The sequence below is a fragment of the Haliaeetus leucocephalus genome, unplaced genomic scaffold, assembly GCF_000737465.1.
Source record: "Haliaeetus leucocephalus isolate CR32 unplaced genomic scaffold, Haliaeetus_leucocephalus-4.0 Scaffold871, whole genome shotgun sequence".
Classification (NCBI taxonomy): Eukaryota; Metazoa; Chordata; class Aves; order Accipitriformes; family Accipitridae; genus Haliaeetus; species Haliaeetus leucocephalus.
This window is the reverse complement of record NW_010973307.1, coordinates 4,135,573-4,156,279: the sequence shown is the minus strand read 5'-3', so window position 1 is coordinate 4,156,279 and position 20,707 is coordinate 4,135,573. Positions and strand designations below refer to the sequence as shown.

Genomic DNA, 20,707 nt, shown 5'->3' with positions numbered 1-20,707 from the left:
GGCAGCTCCATGAAATAATAAATCATCATCATCACCACCTCTGAGGATAGGACATAAATGGTGTATTCGGAGACACCCTGGGCTGGTTTCTGCTGCAGCTCCACAGGCAGCAGATGTGATGGCTCCCTGCCCTGCCCACGCTGCCAGCCACGTCGTCCTGTTCCTAACCTTGTGCCAGCTCCGATTCCTGATGGACCCTTGACCAGGATGACTCACGTCACTGATGCAGGAAAACCCAACATGCGTTTTGGGGAGAGCGCTTTTCTTCTTTCAGCATTGGGCTGGGTTATGGAGTGGTCTATTGAGCACCGTTGATGAATCCTAGAATATCTCAAGTTGGAAGGGACCCATAAGGATCACCGAGTCCAACTCCCAGTACGGAAGTAAGGTCAGAAACAGGATCTGCCCCCATGTGACAGCAGGGGACCATTATGTCTGCTTAACGCATCTCTTGGAAGCCTGTGTCCTCCCCTCTGCCCCGAGGGTTCAGTTTGACTTTGCAGGTCAATACTGTCGTTGGCGGCTGTCAGAGAAGGCAGATATGCTTTGCTCTTGGCTGACCATTCTTACCACATCTCCAGTGCTGGCCCTAGGGTGCATCTGATGCTCAAGATGCAAAGAGTGGGAAAAAGAGAAAAAAGATATATCACTGGACTAATTTTGAAACCAGCCAGCTGAAGCAGGCATGTTACCCAAAGTCATATAGCATATGAGGTAGCATAAGGTCAGAAAAAGAATTCAGAATCCTGTTGTCCTGGAACAACCCAAAACTTCCATCTTTTCTGGGTGGTTAGAGGTGCTCTAATGTAAAACAAAGCAACTGTGAAAGAAGGAATAAGAAAATCGTGTAAGAGGTCATTGTTCTGACAAGCGAAGCTCTATGGCCAAGTGGCACTGAAGAAGAGAAAGACATTAAGGTGAGAAAGCAATGATGCTTCCCCAGTGAGATACAGGAAGGTAAATAAACCACTCCAGCAAGGAGAAAAGGCTTCCAGTAAGGTTACGTATTAATATTCGCAACAATACTGAACCAAATGCAAAAGCGTGTATGATTCACCAGGCAGAATATTTAAACATTCACTGATTTACATTGCAGATTAAAGGCAAAGGCATCAACACAGCACTAAGGTTAAAGCCATCCTGCAGTCAAAGGCAAGGTCAGAAGTTAAGGTTTCTAATCACATTGTCAATTTTGCCACTTCATACATACTGCATATTAAGCTAGCTGATAATGCTACTCAATATTTCAGTAATGCTGCCATTAAAAAAGCAACAGATTTTCATATTTATTTCTTAAACTATTTCTCAAAATATCCCTCAAGTTTAATTATTTCAAAAGTAATTAATTTCAAACAATACAACAAAGCAGTGTCTCCTTTTTTTCTGAACCTCTTTTTCCAGCAGTAAACTTTAAATAGTTTCTGTAAATCCCAATATTTAAAGGCTTAACCTTTTCCCATTTACAAACAGCTTTGATTAAGTCTCTCATGAAACAAAGGAACTATAAAATGCCAACACATGCCAAGCTTTAGTAAGAATTGTAGCCTTTTCTTTTTTTAATTAGACCCCTTAAAAGGTGTCTTCAGCTGATAAAAATGTTCAGAATAGTTTACTGCCAAAACAAATTCAATCCCTAAAACAACATTTGTTCCAGAGACCACCATCCCTAGCATCACTGGAGTCAACAGGAGGCTTTCCATCAGCTCTAGCAAGCACTCAGTCAGAGCTTAAATCCACGTCTGCTAACGCACTGTGAAGTTAGAGGTTAAAGGTGACCCAGAGAGAAAGGATCCCTACGTACTTCCAGCCTTTTTGAACCACTTGAGGATGCAGCATAGTGCTCTCACATGCATGAATATTCTAAACGGAAGCACGTACAACTTCAAAGCTACTAAACCAATTTTCTTTGAACTTCAAGTTTTCTCCCCCCTAGCTAAAGACTGTAAGCCAACTAGCATTTAACACGTCTTGTATCATAAAGATGGATGCTAGAGTAAAATTTTAAAGTTGTGCATGTAGATGATGGACATGACGTGAGAGATTATCATAGTGGTTTAATTGTAATAAAAAAAAAGGTCAATTCAGATCAGCTGAAACTTAAGTGATCTGGAGGTTCATAAACACGGGCCTTTTCATAGCCTAAAATAACGTTTCTCATAACTTCACCCAATTTATGTGGTATTAGAAAAAAGTTGAGTACTTTCTCACGGCAAATAATATAACAAGTAACCAGAGAATCATGGAATTCACAATTTTTTTTGCTTCACCTGAGCTCCATTAAACATACTTTACTTGTAGGAACAGCTGCTCTGTGAATTACAAACAATGAATCTTAATAAGATCCCATCAACACACATTCAGTCTACAAGGTTATACAAGTTAGCTGCTAACATGTTTTATGAGAACAGTAATTGATTTTACTAGCATATGCCTTTGTTGTAGAAGTTCCCTGTTATTAAAGCTAATGGCATCTATAGGATCCATTCATCCACCACCTCATAAACTCACTGCCACTATGAATAATCAGGGTCCAACGGGTGTAAAATTAGTCATTTAGATGCCAAGAAGCCACTGATTTTTCCATCAAGGCAGACATATCAAAGTGCATGATGGAATACTTTTGTCCAACTCCCACCAATTGCTTTGAGACTTAAAAATTGCATGACATTGTAATTACCGTCCAAGAAAACAGACATTAGTTGAAAACCAAAAGTCAACATAACACTATGTGAACCAAAAAAAGATCAGAATATAAGAAGAGATTGAATCAGGAGATGAAGTCCTGAACTCAAGCATTTCACTTTCCTGCATGTTTGCAATAACCTTTATAACAGAGGACCTTTTAGTCACCCATGTATCTGTTCAGAGTTGCAACAGGAAGGTCAAATGATTTGGGATCATAATGAGACCACACAGCGGTTTGCTCCCATTCTCAAGTTCAGTAATAGCACAACTCAGCCAATATTAAAAGATTATGCCTTACAGTTTTAATCCGATTTTACTGACCACTTTAAGTACAGAACAAATTAGAAACGTGTTTTGAAGACACCCAAAAGCTGCAGTTCTCCAAAAAGAGAAAAATATTATTTTATGGAATTCCACTTCATCTTTTTACAGACCAAAGACTCAGTTGCCATCTTTAATCTTCCTGCTCTCAGTATGTTCAACCCTTCTAGGAGATAGCAGTTATAGGATAAGCACAGCAATTTTTTAAAGCAATTTACTAAAATGTCAGGATTTGTTAAAAATAAAGGCCACCAAAATCTATTTTTTAATGACTGTCCACTAGCAATCAGGTGCCACTCAACCTGATTCTTGAACTCGTTCCTTTACTGTAGTCCCTGCATGATACAGATGATTAAATTCATGTCCGACTACATTAAGATGAACATTATCTTAACTCTCCATATTACAGCATTCCTTATCTCCATCAGCTGTATTATTTATAACTATGAATACTGGTAGCACTTGAAAGCTACCGCGTTGAATGACACTTCCAACTCTACAGGGAATGAACAATCACTTAGTAGTTTAATTATATGCATTAACAGAAGCTTGTGGCTCAAAAATGTGGCTCCATTTTAACTCTAAATTTGCATTTTCCCCTCTTTCTTGTAAATGCTAGTCTAATTAAAATGTAATGATAGTATCTGCATTCACTGATACTGACAATGGCCTACTGACTGAGAAGTATGGACTAAATTCTGCCTTTTTACTTGCCTTTTGCAGCAGCCTGGGAACACACACATCGTCAAGCACCAGTTGTCACCTGGGAAGCAGGGAAATGCAGTGCCAACAGCAAGCTGAGAAATGGTCATTTTAAAGTCACTTAACGTCAATATCTTTCAATTATGTGACCTTAGACTTCCTATTAAGTTACCAGAAGATAGTAAGATACTACTTGTTAGCTGCTCTGAACACCATCTGTTTGCAGACTCTGACTTGTGATAAATGAGAAAGTTTTAGATCTAGCTCACCAAGCAGTGGGATAACGATGAAAAAGAATCATATTTACCATGATGCATATTATAAGTGCATATATGTTACATACTGCAGTTGTATACACGCTATGTGCAAAATCAGCAGAGCACACGTGAACACGAACACAACACAGAACATACAGAGATGATAGGGCAGATCAGCCCTCTACGAAAGGGAAGCAAACTCTCTAGCATTTCACCTGCGGCAAGCTGGAGCTTGTTCTGCTAACTGCATGCACACCCACTCTTCAAGGTATCTTTACCTGACACTTATTTTAAATACATAGAATTAAAATACAATTGAAACATTTTTCTAATATAACCTGGGGAATTCCCAAAGTTGCCTTGGGTTTATATAAAGATGGTATGTTGATATTACTTGTGCCAAATATACCACTATTTCAGAGGTCCATCGGGTGTTACGTATCCTCAAAGAGCAACACTTTCTGTCCGTTCAAATGTTCTTTGAAGGAGTGACTTGACAGCGCAATTAGTAAATCCTGTTGCTGAATCACTGATGTCCGAGGCAAACACAGTACAACATGGCAACGTTTTTAATTAGGCTCTTCTGAAATGCATATGTTACTTTATATATGGTGTCGTGAATCTCTATAAAATTGATTCAAAAGTGAATGAAAGGCAGAAATAAGTCGAGTCACTTCCGCACTCACAACAAAATCTCCTATAGATGTGACCATGGGGCAAAACATTTCTAAAGCAAATGACCCAAATTTCCAGCTTTCCTGAGAGCACCTGTAAAGCATCCTGCAATCCTGGGAGGAAAGACCATTTTCCGGTTAATTGTTATAATTTTCCTGACTATTGACAGCTATGTAATAAAATCTTTTCTGTTCCTGACACATTCAAGCTGTCATATTTCACGTAAATATGATTATGGAAACTACTAAGCCAAGAAAACAGTGACATAAAACCCAACGTTTCTGCCATGAGAGGGTCAGTTCTGTGATGGTGACCAGCATCTCTTTTTAGCACGTCCACCTGCAAATCTCTTCAACACTAGTATATATTAGTGTGCAGAAAAACAGCACATCAGAGATTGTAGCACAGTAATGCACGGTAGGTGAAACAGAAAAGTTTGTTTCATGTTAATTTTGCATATTCATTTTGCTAGTCTTCAAATTCCTGAAGGAAGACACTCAAAGTACTAGAGAAGTTTATCAGCAGCACATCGCTGCAGACCTTGATATGTCTTACTGAACTATTACAATAGTGCAAATTAACAAAAAAACATATGGTTTTGGTTGCTACTTAAGACTAATCTATACACTTATTTTAGGATGTTCTATATTGCCTCATATGTAGACTTTGAATGTCAAGTAAGAAAAGTGGATTTGCCTGCTAACGTCCAGAGTGAACAGTGTAAAGGACCTTGTAACTCGCCCTCCAACATGCAGGAAGCCTTTACACCTCCTCCCTTCCCCAACAGCCTCAAAAACCCCAAATCCACATGCCAAAGGGAACTTTTCCAAAAGTGTCTAACAAGTGAATTCTCACGATCTCCAGCTTCAGTAAGAAAACATTAAACCCATCACATTGAACCCAGAAACAAACTGCTCGAGTTGCAAAGCAACTGTTACGGTAGAGACAAATTAACTGACAGGAGCGTTTAGTCCACAGATGTGAAGCTGTCTTCAATGAGTTATTTACCAAGACTATGCACCCCAGTGTCACAAATACCCTAATTCTCTACGTGGTATAGGAAACCGCTGCTGCCGGACAAGGACGGAACATGCCTGCCTCCCATCCCATCCCTCCCATGGTCTCTTTTTACCCCTGGACTGTCAGGATCTACAGGTTGCCTTCTAACACTCTGTTGGAAAGTTGCTCCTTCCAAGTTTGCACAGAACTTACCTCAAGGAGATTGTAGACTGCAACAGTCCCTGGCACTGCTATAATACAACTCAATAAGAAGAAGAGACATTTAACATTTGGGAGAGGCCTTGGGCATCAGCAGCATGACCTTGGAGCGTGGTTTTGACTCCTGAACACAGTATCTATCTGAACACCAAGACAAATCTCTCCAGATTGTGCTCACTGCACCGAGCAGTCCCATCTGCTTAGTCTTGCAGGTGCTCCAAGTGAGTCTCCATTTATTACGCAGTTTTGGAGGAACCCATGAGAATACCTCAATCAATTTGCTGTGAAGTTTCACCTTCACTTTTACCAAGCACAGAACTCTGGTCTTCATGTTTCTGGAAGGGTCAGCTTTCCCCTAGGGCTAAGTACAGGAAATATAGCATTTTTCATTGTCTTAAGTACACAATTTTTGCAACACAGACCCCTGTAAAGCATGTCTTCTACCCTAAAAAACATTGAGATCAGCAACTCCGTAATGTTTTTGATAATTTAATCCTCCTTCATCAGACCTCTCCTTTCCATAAGGAGCATCAATACAACCATGTGCTCTCTCCCACTCCACTCAGCCCTGCAAAAGCTTCTCTCATTTATGTTCACAGCAAAACCATTATGCTTTTCCAGTATGCTTTTTTATCGAAAAAAACCCAAACCCCCAAAACAACCCTCCCAAAACCACACAAAACCAACAACTAAGTCCTCAAAAACTTAATTTGGACACCATGGTTTATCCACCCTGATGACAAGCATTCAGTTGCTGATGACGATTTGACGCTCTCTTTGCCTAAATGCCTGGCAAATTTTAACTCTCTGTCCAAGACACATCCTTTTATTCCTGTGCTCCTTTCCATTTACCTGTATGTTCCCAGCCATATGCTCATTATTGACTTCAGCAGCAAGGGGCCTTAGTGAAAGAGCCCCAGAAAATAACTTTTGAATGCTGGCATGAAAAACCACCACTTGAATAGACGGAGCGGCTGTATGAGCCTATGCAACACACAGTTGTTAAGCGCAGAAATGATCTTTTAGTTCAGGTAGAAAAAGGGTCTCAACTGTACCTTTATATTTAGCAGAGGCTTTTTCTGAATGGGAGGCTATTTTAAAGGTAGTGATTGTTATTATCATAACTTTTATGACTGGCACACTGGAGGAAAACACGTGTGCAGACAAAATACTAATTCAGAAAGACAAAGGAAGCAATCCAAGATCCGTAATAAATGCAGTTTTTCCACACAGCCTTGCAATTTATCATGTCCATACTAATGGTATAGCAGTATGTACTGTTCCTAGGCAGTACAATGCAATGTAGCAAAGATCACACTGCTACTGAAACCGCCATCCTTTGCATTTTCTGGTTTAAATTGCATCACCCTATCCACATTATGCATGGATCCCCAAATGATGCAGAAGATAAAGGACCAGTTTTACTTGTACTATTCAACTGATTCAGCTATTCTGCTCCTGCACAGTGGCACACCGAGGGCTGCAGCTTTAACTTCTACTTTTTTCCTATGTCGCACATACCCAGAGAGAAGTCCGACCCACTTTATAGGAAACGTACCCAGAGCTGCAGCAAACACACCCAGCGAGCCAGTAAAAGGTACTTCCACACAGACGCTGGAGAGGGAGAGAAGCTTTGCGCACACAATTCAACCATCTGCAGAAGTGGGTACACACTGGGGCTTTATGTAGATATTTTACCCACAGAAATATGCGCGCAGTTATCTGTGAAAACTGTTTCTAAAAATAGCCCGTTCCTTACTACCATGATTCTCATTAACATAAAAATTACCACAGCGTTGGCCCTAGTTCATGAAATTATAATTGTTTCCGAAGTGAAGAGCTTTTTAGCTCCAACAGTTACTAAGACTACAAGAGAAGCTCTAGTAACTGAAGGACCCATCTTTAAATACCACCTAATCTGTTTCAGCAAGCGTACCCATGAAAAAAAAAAGACAAGACAAATTTTCAGAGGTAATGCTGGCTACCTGCCAATAATAGTGTTTCAATGAGATGTTTGGTAGGAATTGAAAGCAAAATAATTTACCCCACTAAACATTTCAGAGCTGTATTTAAAAACACAGGTAATTGTCCTCCCAAAAGAATAATTAAAAAAAAATAATCAATGTAGATCAGCAATTTAACTGTCCTTTATTACAGTTATTAAAAGCTCCTGACAGAGGTGCAATATATTTCATTACAAACTTCATCTCCTTAATAAAAATGAGAGCCCTCAGGAAAAGTCTCCTTATTTACAGCTAAAGGCAATATAATAGTATTTAAAGTTTTACAATAACATCAAATACATTGCAAACAGAAAGAACACTCATATAACCTACTGCATTACTTGACCATTATTTTTCTCTCCTGTGTTCAACACACCCAAGAAGGCTGTAGCTCTCTGCATAACTTACACTTGGATCACAGATGCATCACGCATTTCACTAAAATTAGTCTATTTCTAGGAAATGCTTATTTTGCAACTCCTTCAGAAAAAAACCCAGCCTGACACATGACTGTAAGAAAAGGAACTTTTGCCAGACTAAAATCATTCAATGATTGCATTTTATTTAAAGAACGCAAGATTGGCTCTGCTGAATTGAACCAAAAATCTCTTCAGTCTGATACTTGTCTCCTGTAAGGACCAGTAAATGGCCCTGCCTATGCTTTTACCCTCATCATTTCATTAATACAAGACTCTAGATGGACAGAGTGAAGCCACAGGACCTCCTCATGGATCTCCTCAAGGAAAAAGAGCTTCTCAGCAACTGCAGGCCTATCTGATGTTTCTGGGCAGCATCCACCAACTCCCATGTGCCTTCAGAGCTGGAGGGTTCTGCCAGCAACTTGCTATGACACTTCCCACACTTGAAATTTCTAATCTTCTCACTCTCCTGCCTGTTTCCTTTCTTTTTTTCTGCTCCCCAGATTTATTTCATCTATGAGGGGTCTTTAAAGTTGTTTGAGATGGGCTTACAGCCATCCCTCCCAGAGGGCCAAGAAGAACAGCAACAGTAAATCATGCTTAGGCAAAGACCATAAAAATAAAATAAAGGCAAACATAGCAATATCATCTCCATTAATGAATATGTTACTAGCTTAATAATATTTATTCTAGAGTAGATAAAGTTTGTTGATTATACTATTGCCACTCAGTGGCTCTGCAGAAACAGAATGAGGAATTAGTAACAGCATCCTGGGAATTCTTTAGCCTCCTAAAGTTTTTGCTTAAATCCCAAGTTCTGCTTGGTAGCCCTGTTGGCAAGTGTGATTCATGAATCCTCCCAACCATTTACCCCTAGAGTCACCTCATCTCTCTCGTGCTACAACAGCAAAGCTGAGTGTTTATCGCGTTCCGCAGAATGAGGTGTCTGCTCTGGTAACAATTCCATTATTCCCGCTGAGTCCTTGATTTATTCTAGCTATTATTCTAATTATTTTCTCCGACCACCTGCTACGTGAGGCACTGTGAATCAGTCTTATCTGTTATGCTTGCATTTGCCAACGAGAAGTAGCAGTGTGTGTGTGTGCGTGTGTGTACATATAAACTACCTGACACTACTGGCACAACCGCATGGGTGGTGGGAGGAAGCAGAGCATACTCCCTCCCTGCAGCGTTTTCCCATATGTGGAATGGGGTGGAAAGACCTGAAGTAGAAAGGAAATCCTCTGAGGCTATAAAAAGAATCAATAATAAGGGAAGAAAAGAGGCATGATGGGGGAAGGAGAGGAGAAGCACAACATAACTGGGACACAGGACTCGTACATCCACTCTGTTTAAAAAAAGTAACTAATAATCTTCATGATGAAGGCAGGCAAAAAGCCAGTCGCCTGCCACTTACTGTAAAAAAGAATATATACATGTAACAAAAGATCTAACATACTCAATCCTATCAGTAAATTAAAGATTTGCATACTTATTAATAAACTCCCCAGGAAAACAGTTGTTAAACACAGCTTTGAAAACCTAGATAGGGTTGCAAAAGAGTAACTGATGGGCATCCTAGCTGCTGGACAGAAGAAGCAGGAAACACTTCCAAATCAATAGGTCATAAGGGACAGAAGCAATGTTACTCTTGAAACCATAATTATCTGTTCAATTTGAAGAAGCACCCAGTATTTTTAGTACACAGTCAGCACAATCAGCAAGTTATTACCTTCCCAGGAGAAGCCCCTGTATTTAATATATCAACTGGTAATGAAGGCAAGGTGCTTAGAACTCCTTCTAAAGTCAACTCAGCTCCTTTTTGTCCTGCCTTTCCCTGGTCTGAAAAGCACATGGCTAGAAAGGAGGTTAGCATCACAACAAATCAAGTTGTTTTTTTCCAAACTTATCTAGAACTACCACAAAATAAAAAAAAATCTATAAGGATCCTTGATAAGCCACAGGTATCTGTCCCAAAAAGTCATAGGTATCTTCTAAGAAGAGTATACATTTTAGGAGAATACTGTATAAAAGAGCACTACTGCTGCTCATGAACAGCTTAGTACTGTTGCAAGAACACAACAGATGCTCTCCACTTGGTTCCTCTCTTCACTCTCACATTATTTTTTGTCATAGAAGTGTCTAAATATTTACCAGCATGGACTAACATCTATACAGCACAACATAGAAATTAGCTGTTTTAATAACTCAAAACCATGATATAAAATGTTAGGTAGGAAACAGAGAATGTACTATCTAGCTGAATCCCTGAAAAAGAAGGAATTACTGTCTGCTGAATACTTCTATTATGTTCAGTAGTACAAGGCTCTGGGGAAGGGGAGGGGGGGCGCGCAGGAAGAATGGTTGTTTTTACCCTCTATTCTCTCCTATTTAAGAAAAAGGATCTTTTAAAAATAAATTATAAAGCATTTAAGATAGTATGAGAAAGGTAGAGGAGAAGGGAAAAGGAAGAGGATAGTGGTCTCTTGTTTACCATTCCATCTTGAAACATGTCACAGTGATCCACAACCTCTCCACTCTCATTCCCTGCAGCTCCATTTTCTGAAATGCACAGCGATCACTTAGCCGGGCATCAACTCTGCAGCTGCCTCTTTCACACAGGTCTTTTTTCGTGTGCTGTCTGGTCTCAGATCATGGTGGGGACCCTATGCACCTCTCTAACACAGGCATTTTTGATTCCTTCTTCTCTCCTTTCCCATACTTTCTTCTCTAAAACAAGACACGTATAATTCTTCTCCATGTTGATGTGATCTATCACCTCTTCCCCACCAGCCTGCCTCCCCAACTCCCATTTTTCTTCCTCACTCTGCAGCATTCACATTACTTCTTGAGGGCTTCATCCTCCACACTGATTACTCATTCTCCAACTCCTCATCAGTATGTTCACTGGCATCAAATCTTAATTTGATCTGTGAGTCCTGCTTCATTTCTGAACTCATTAACAGGGCTGTCACTTGAGTTGGTCTTCACCCCATCAAGCTCTCTGTATTCTTGAATTCCCCTTCTTAACCTATCATCTGGTTTTCTTATTCCCCTGGTTAGCATATCTCTTTCCTGGCCCTCCAACCAGCCTTTTTGCCAATTCCAGCCCTTCAGCAAAAAAAAAATCTGATCTTATCTTAACCCTTCCTTTTCTAAATTGAAAAATTTCTTAATTCTCTTTGGACCTCATTAACATCTGCTCTCACTTTTCCCATTCTTCCCCATCACAACATGCAAATTCCTTCCTGCTGTGTCCCAAGGCTGGCCCACCATCAACATTGGTTTTCCCAGCTCCTAAAGCCAAGAGACTTCTCTGGCAGAAATAGTCTAAACCAGTTGACCTTCTCTGCTCTGTTTTCTCCTTCTCTTGCTTTTCTATCCTCAACTATTTTCCCAGCTTTCTTTTAGTCCCCCCTTTCACAATTCCAGCCTTTTCACATTGTTGTCTCCTCTTTCTGAAACCTTTGCCTTCTGCCTCTTCTATTTCTGCACAAATTGTCATAAATAAATTGACAAAATACAGCACGGCACAACCCTTCCCCTGACAAGCAGGGGAGCCTGCTGACCTGCAGAAACTGGAGGCAGTTCAGCGTCACTTGAAGTTATACCTTTTAAAGTGAGTCCCCAAATCTCCTGCAATGAAACAGGAGCAACTCCAGATCCGACAGTGGAAAAGCCTTAGCCATTTATCATGAATAAGCAGCAAAGAGCAATAATCAGTAAATACTTTCTATAGAAGCTCGTAATTCTGCATTAAATAATTCCTCCCTCTTCAGTTTTACATCTTGCAAATACCTTAGATTACTGTCTCGTCTTTGCTGGGTCTTACCCAAGGTTAGCTCTTTAAATCTTTTTGTCAGTATCACTACTCTTCCACCACAAATTCTCTCCAGCCTAATAGTACTTCACTAATGACAGGCCCACAGAGAACGCAGAACTACAGCTGTGACTTCATGAGATATTGAGTAAGGGACTCGGGTTCTGCTGTACCCTGCATCACAACTAATTCTATGAAAACACAGCTAACGTGATGTCCACCCTCCACCTCCTTCAGCATTATAAGAAAACAATCCAGGAGCAACAGAGTCTGGGGCAGGAATTTTGAGTTAACTTTCAGCTCTCTCACTGACTTCACCTCCAGTTTTGAGACTTTTACCCAGTCTCTCACTTTGTCACATGAACATAGTATTTGCTGTGTACCATGACATTATGTTTATTAAGAGTTCAAGGAATTCTGCACAAAACCCCTTAGAAAATGTACCTATCGCAGGTTTCGGAATTTCCTTCATGTACTGTACAACTGCATTTTCAATTGGTTCTTTCTAGACGTGCCTGTTTACAGCAGAGCAAGATAACCCTTTGCTTTCTGCCTGGACTTCTAATCAATCAATATATTCCATTGCATTAATAGCTTTTTAGTCCAGAAAGCACCTAGTCTGACCTTACACAAAAATATACCTGGGACTCCTGTGTCATGAATGCAATTTCTGAACTATTTTAAAAAGATGACCAATTTTGACTTAAAAAGAAAAAAATGTAATAATGAAAAAAAATCTACCATGCTACCAGGTAACGTGGTTAATTCCCTACACTGTTTACCATTTGCTCTTTATTCCTCATTTCCATTTATGTAGAAATAATTTTATATTTTCTTCCACATCATTGATAAAGATATTGAATAGCACTGAGCCAAGAACAGAGGTGCTATATAATACACCTATATACTCTACTTTGCAATTAATTACCTTCGAGATAGTATGCTTTTAACTTTGAATCATGTACTATTCTAAATCCACGGAAAGAAAACCACCTTGGAAAAAAGTAAGAGCCCTAGTTAATATTGGAAGAGCTATATTCCACAGAGACCCGAGTGACTCAGTCTTTCATGAGGCAAGGATATAATTTTCTGGATGAAGTAGTTCAACAAATCTTTCTCACCCTCCACCTTCAAAAAATGAATTTTAAATTATTTGTCCTTAAGAAACAATTCTGGCCTGGATCATAACTAATAGCTGAGCTAAGAAAGAGAAGCAGCATGAGATGAAAAAGCTGGAATACCCTAGAAGCTCCCGGTTATTTTAAGGCATACTCACAACAAACTGGTCCATGTCTCTTTCAAGCCCCATGTTTGGTAGATCAGGCATCATGTGCGCCACTACTTTAAACCCGGCATCCTTGGCTAAGTGAAAAGACTCGCACACAGCCTTCACAGTGTGACCTCTGGGAAGAGAGGAAAGAGATTCAGGATCATACAGAAAAAGACACATTTTGATACATTTAATTGACATTCTCTAGGAAGCAAGAAGGGTTGAGTTTGGAACATGACTGCTAATAAAGTATAGTTTATACTAGGGGCTAAAAGTAATGCAGTTTGCCATTTCTATAGGAGGTGAACCCCACCAAGGCTACGGCTAGTCAAATCACAGCCCGAGAAACTTTGGAAAGCTGCTGAAATCCGATTTGTAAAGCAATGACACAAGTTGATGCCACAACACAAGCTAGGACACACTGCACTGAAGACTCTGTATAATCAGAACGAAGCATAACCAGAAACAAAAGCAACAGAAGAGCAAAAGGAGAAGGATGGGGGCTAAGTAAAAACAGCTAGCTAGAAAATCATTCTGCAACATGCTTGCCAAACTCTCAAGTACTCCATTTAGAGAAACATAAACTTGTCGACTTCCGAGAGGTGCCAAAGCTCCAAAACATAGCCTGGATTAGGACCCTTGAAGGATTTCATGTTCTTCTCCACTGACATCAAACCGAAGTAACTCAGGCTTGCTCTGCAGGAGATCGGGGTGAGTGGGAGCCCAAACGATGGCAAGAACAAAGACTGAATCTCAGTAACTCATTAGCCTCAAGCAAACCCCACTCTCCTCCCACCTCCATGGCTCAGGAGCCACCTTCTGCCTCCACAACAGCAATCGCTCACTACAACCAGCTACGAGGAGGTGCCCATCACATGTGAGCAGTCTTCCCACAAAGTCCTTGCTTTTGCTCTTCCCCAGCTGGGAAGGCTCTTCCACTACTAGCCGACATTTCTGGACATTTCTTTCCCTCAGCATCTGCCACCTTCTTCCCTCTCCAATCCCCATTTTCTTCCCGTCACACTTTCATACCAGTGCACCCCATCTTTTGGAATTCCTTGCCAAGAGATTAGCTCAGCAGTGACTCTTCTCCTCCATAGTCCTTTGGATGAAAAATTAACACCATCGGGCATGCCTTCTGCCAAAACCTAATGTTAACCAAACCAAACAGCTCTTTCCCTTGGTTTAAGGACCTCTTCCTTCCTCCCTACTGGAAGATTCTGCCTCCGTTAAATCCCTACATGTAGTTTTAAGACTCTAGTTTTATTTATGATTTTTTTATAGAAGTATTACGGTGTTTTTCTGAGATTGTTCAAGGACAGCATTACTCAAGACCTTGAGTAGCCTGAGGGGAGTAAATGGAGACTTGCTTCATAAATAAAAATTATTTTCTTATTAGAAGTAGAATTTGAGCTGCATCAATAACTTGATTATTTGATGCCTAGATCTGTTCTTGAATATTTTTCTGCCTCACAGCCACCAAAAGCACTCAAAAACCTCACTAATGACTTATGGAACATAATAGAAAGTAATTTCCAAACAGTTAGCCTAATTGGTTGTAATCTGACATTTTGCTACAAGCAAAATATTAAAAGTTTAAAGCCAAAACACATCCCCCACAAAACAGAAGAACAGAAGCAAAATGAGGTCATTTCAAAAGAAAGAGAAACTTGAATCACCCTTCTCTAAAAGTATATTCCAATTCATTGTTCTAAAAAGTTGGAGGCAGATATCTGAGTGAACAGCCTGCATTCTCCCTGCTCTGAGACAGCCTGCAGCAAAGCCTTTTAGGAATTCTGCAAGCAGCTTTGAAAAGTGCCTTTAAAAATATAATTCTATACAGGATTACTTCTGAGTGAAATCAAGTCAGTAATATACTACTTCATTCTTCTTCTGATTCATCAGCAGGAAAGCAAGGGTTCATTAGCAAATGTACAAGCCAGAAGTGATGTACAGCTTTGAACGATTTATGGTACCAGCTCTGATGTGACAGACAAAACTGGAGGAAAACTGAAGATGACTGAAGTGATAGCTAAGTGAGGTTTTAAAGTTCCACCTCAGGATAGGACACCTTTAAAAGATTTGAGGTGAAAAAAAGGTTTTAAAAGCTGAAGAGAAATCAATTGTTAAATTTACAATCTGTGTCAGAATTAACTGTAAATGAATACGTCTAGCCTAAGAGCGAGATCTAGCTACATTCCTTAGTATGGATCTTTTCATTTGGAAAGCTCTGACATCTAGAGGAGGAAAGTACCACCAATAAATATTAGCTCTTAACTCTTGGACTACTTAATAACTGGCTTTTCCCGTCTACTGAGACCTGGAGCATGACCATTTCATAGCAGTGACATCCTGCACCATGCACCAGCAATACTATAGCTAAACCCACAGGGGGAAACTCATTTTGGATTCTTTCTTTAAGTCTCTAAAAGAAAATGTCCAACTTTTTCAGTTTTGCACTACTGCCTTTAAGGTAGGTATTAACAAAAATGTGCTTTTATTGAACCATAATCTCTCTGTCATTACCTATGATTATGGTTATTAAACATCTTTGGTAGGTGACTGGAATATGCAATAAGAATGAAAGCGAGTTGAATGAGTGTCAGAAGTGAAAAAACAAGAGAAAAATCACTTCTTTCAAAATCTCAACAGAATTATCAGACTTGCAATAAAAAAAAAAAGAAAAAAGATTGGCTTACTTGCCTGTAAAGAGGTGGGATGAATGATATATTGCACACTCTCCTACGTAGGACAACTGTTCTTTTGGCCACAGGTCCAAGATGACAAGGAATAAGTCACAGGCCTCTTGCAAATATATTTTGCAATCCCTAGAGATACTGTATGCCTAGGATGACTGTGGTTAATCTATCAACAGGCGTTGTTTCTGGCTATGTCTCACCCTCTGTACTTGCCAGTGTCATCTCTCCTCTCCAATACTCAGCAGAAAAAGATATCCGGGGTAGAGAACATGCTGTTTGCTGGTAAAGTACCTCCAATAGATTATAATGCACTGTATCTACTCAAGGCTATAGATTATGAATTACATAGGATAAAAACTATGAGCTCTCCCTGGGCACAAGTTTCACTTCACAAAACTGAATTTATTTATAAAGCAATAAAAAAAATAAAAATTAAAAAAAAAAGAGGTGTACGATACAGGAATAGAATATGAGTTTAAAATAAAACATCACAAATAACTCCATCTTCTCAAGACATGGTCTACACAATATCACAAAAAAAAAAAATCCATGAAGCCACTGCAGTTTATTAGTTCTTCTTAACAGATGTATGGGCACACAAGCAAGGAAATGAGCTAAAAGTTTCAACGTTCAATGTTAAATGGGTGTTCAAGCAAACAGGTCAAGACACACTACTCAAGAGTATTCCAGAAAGCATACAGTGAGCGGCCACGCTCAGCTTCGCACTGAAGCTTTCTTCTCACCTGTTGGTGTCCCTGGCCACATCCTCATACACGCTCTGCACTCCGATCTCCAGCCTCGTACAGCCGTAGGATAACATGTCACTTAAATGCCGCTTCAGGCAGTAATCTGGTCTGGTCTCTATTGTTATCCCAACGCATTTTGTCAGGCTTCGTTCTGAATACCTGCAAAAAAAGTCCCCTATTAAAACTGTGAAGGCGTCACAGGGTAACATCAGAAGAGTTTCCAACACCTTCCAGGTGACAGTTTCTGTGTCCCTACCAGAATCAAAATCCAGGTTAAAACCCTCAAATATCCCAGCAGCCAGGGTGCCCTCAACCTTATGGCAATGCACAGATGAAACAATACACAAATATGCACACTAATGAAAGTCTGCGGTTTGCTTTGTATGAAAAAGAACTGGGCTGTGGCAGCTTCGTGGGGCTTTTTTAAACCGTACTTGTTAGGAAGATGCTCCTAGACCAAACTAAGCCTTCAGTACTCATTGTCTGGAAACGAAGCCTGGGCAAAAGGGAAAGTCAGAGTAGGCAATGAGAATCTTGTTTAGTTTGGGGGACAAACCAAAGGCAGTCTGAGCACTTGCTCCCATTCAGACACTGATGATAACACAGGACCTCACATCAGGGAAAGTTTGGTACAGTCAGTATATTTTCATTTGCTTCCCACGGCATACAGATAAATTGCAGGGATTGCAACAAGATCCAGCTTCATTCTCACAAGAAAACATACAAGACTGTCCATGAAAAATTCCACAAATCACTTCCCTTTGTGAGCAAGCAGCATGCTCGCAACTTCATTGAAGTCTAATGCTGAACTGAAATTCATTGTTACCCTTTCCCCCCCTCCTCTCCCATTTATCACTGCATGTCTAACAAAGGCTAATTATTCCAGCTAGCAGAAAAATCCACTACTGATGACAAATGGTAAGATACTGACCTACGAGAGAGTAAAACAAAAGAAAAAAAGGAATCCAAAGCAGCCTTGAACCAAAGTTCACAAAAGGAAACCATTAATCAACATAATCTCCAACACTACCAGCAAGGATAATATTCCTTTCCATAAAGGAATCACTTCACTTGACCGTCTTTCCTGCAGAATATGGTGGTTGTGTAACAGAGGACTGCAGCACAAGAGAAAAGATTTACAGCAGGAAGAAGGAAACTTCTTTTGAAACCATTTGAAACTGCAGAGATAATCTGGATAATTCCCCAACCAGGGTGTGGGCAGGATTAACAGCCACTGTTTGAGAAGAATATCGGTCTCTTTAATGGTCCCAAATGATGAAGGTCTCAGTATTAATATTAAATGTTGCTGAAAAGAGGACACCTTGAGTAAGAGAAAGATGTTATGCTGATACCTGAAAGAATACTGCACACCAAAATCACAAGGATGACTAACTTCAGCTATTTATTAGGTGTTCTATGAAGATTCATCATCTGATTTCCAGCTCTGGATAGCTGGAAACTTCTGAATCAAAGTAGAACTCCAGAGCCTGCCTCAGAGCATGATGGAGGTCCAGTTTGACCAAAAACCACACACACACACACATCCCCCAGCCCCCTCCCCACCAAAAAAACCCAGCAAAAACCCCAAGCAGGTTCAGACTCACAAGCAAAAATATTAACTCCCTTCAAACTGTTAAAGCCTAAGATACATAAAGACCAAGATATTTGGGGGATAGACTGCAATGGCTGTCAAAATAAGCATCTTACAACCTCCCCACCACCACCAAAACCCATGTAAAACATTTCAGAGTTTGCGGCTCACTAATCTGACAGACTAACAGAACAATTGTTTATCACGTCAGGGAAAACATTGTGAACGTGTGATTCATTAACATCAGACTGAATAACACCCACTTTTGAAGATGTGATTTGCAAGAATTAAAAGAGAAATTTTAGCTAAGGGGAAGGAGGGGGGGAAGTCACCAGATAATTCACTCGTCATGCCAGAAGGTACATGCTCATATTAAGCACCTGCAATCAGGCTAGAAATACTGAAAGGAGACAAAAATAACTGTATCCCCACCCCCCCAAGCAAATTTATGGCCAAGATATAAAATGCTGAATATTATGAACACCAATAGACCCTAAACTATAACATCTGCTAAGGGCACCTACAGGATTTCAGTATGGTGTAATGGCTAGTAAAATTGTCTTGCCCAACTCTATGCTGAAAAGAGAAGTGTGTCTTAATGATAACCAGAAAACCTAAAACAAATAAAGTAACAAAGATGGCATTTTCAAGGAAAGTCACAAACCTCATCAAATCACCATCTTCTCTAAGAAACAGATATTTTCAACCCAAGCCACAAGTCCTCCAGCTCTCCCCAGCAGTCCCAAAGACTTGTGGGGAGCAAACAGAGTGCAGTCTCATACTCTACTTTCTCAACGTAAAATAAAAGCTTGAATCAAAGTGGTCCATATTTAATAAAGACTAGAGATTCCTTTCAACTAATGGGAAAAAGAGAAAGAAGTGTGTGATAGTCAACCTTCCATGGAAGACGATTCTGGCAACACATCTCCCATTGGTTCCTGAATAAAGAAATTTGACTAATCTTCTGTTTTTTCTCAACTTTCGAACTTTAAACACCATTTGGATATTTAACATTTTTCCTATTTGCAAAATAAGCAAGTTTATCTCATTTGAAACCTAATACTAAATCTAAGGACAGGTACAAATTGTAAGGTTACAAGTTAATAAGCCAAACGCAGAGTATCAGAAGCAGACATGAATTAAAAGCCTTACTAGATCTAAATAACTGTCATTTTATGGAAGGAGTTATCAAAAAGTACCCATAAAAGCTGTACCAATTATTATTATGCAGCAAAAAGCTGCATAATAAAACTAAGTTAAAAATTTATTAAAAAAAAAAATCTGTCAGTGTTTAACATTTAGTTTCAACATTTTCCTGTGCATGTCCAGCACCTCCTTCGCTGACCGAGTCAATGGCGAGCTGTAAGAGAGAGCTTGGAGACCTGAAAAGGGCAGGAAATACTACATAAAAGGTTCTCTCCTAAACACTGGATTTGCATCAAGACAGACACTGATTTTTTTTTTTTTTTTTTTTAAAATCAAATTGGCAAGATATCTTATTTTAAAGCACAGTCAGGACCTGAGACAGATATTTACCGGCCAGCAGAAAAAAAGACAAACTGATGTATGCTGAAGAGTAACACTTTAAGTGGAGAAAGCTCTTGGATTTTTTTTTTTTTTTTAATTTTTAAAGTAGTAACATCTTTGAAATCTGTTCCCTATTTGCAGATCAAGTCATAGATTATTTTTTTTTATTACCATTATTAATCAGTGACTTACGTAACAACTTATAGTAGATCATCTATTTCAAGACTGACTTTGCTTCTCCTACATCTACTTTCAGTACCCAGGTTTCATCATAACTGCCCACTGGAAACATGGTTTCCTGCATTTCTAGCAGGTTGGGTAGGCACATTTTTGCCCTTGCAAATCCGTGCCGAATCCCCCTGGCCACCTTCCTGACCATGGAAGCAGCTTCCACAAAGACATGCTCCACAATGTTCTCAGGGACCAAGGCGAGGCTTATCAGCCTGTAGGTCTCCTTCTCACCCTCTTGAAGACAGACACGACATTTCCAGTCACTTGGGACCTCTTGGTTGTCACGACCGCTCTAATGTGAGATGGAGCTGCCTCACCCATCCTCTTCCACAGAGACTTGCATGCCTCCAATTTGCCAGTGGTGCCCAATGCAATCCTCTACCATGGGTGCTACCTCTCACCCCAAATGATCACCTAGCAATAGTGGATCTTGCACATAAAGACCAAGGCAAAGAAACACTGCAAACCTCAGTCTTTTCCTGTGTCCTTCCATCACAGAGTTGCCTGCTTCATCCAGCAGCAGATCCACATTTTCTTTTGTCT

General features: G+C 39.9%; 1 protein-coding gene across 2 annotated transcripts in view; it reads right to left on the bottom strand.

Moving 5' to 3' along the window:
* ELP3 (elongator acetyltransferase complex subunit 3) overlaps window positions 1–20,707 on the bottom strand; it is a 90,421-nt gene that overhangs the window by 41,430 nt on the left and 28,284 nt on the right. For both annotated transcript variants that reach the window (XM_010583163.1, XM_010583164.1), the window contains exons 8-9: window positions 16,813–16,974; window positions 13,377–13,503 (exon numbers count right to left, since the gene is read on the bottom strand). In XM_010583163.1, coding sequence (XP_010581465.1) covers window positions 13,377–13,503; window positions 16,813–16,974 — 289 coding nt within the window. The remainder of the gene's footprint in view (window positions 1–13,376; window positions 13,504–16,812; window positions 16,975–20,707) is intronic.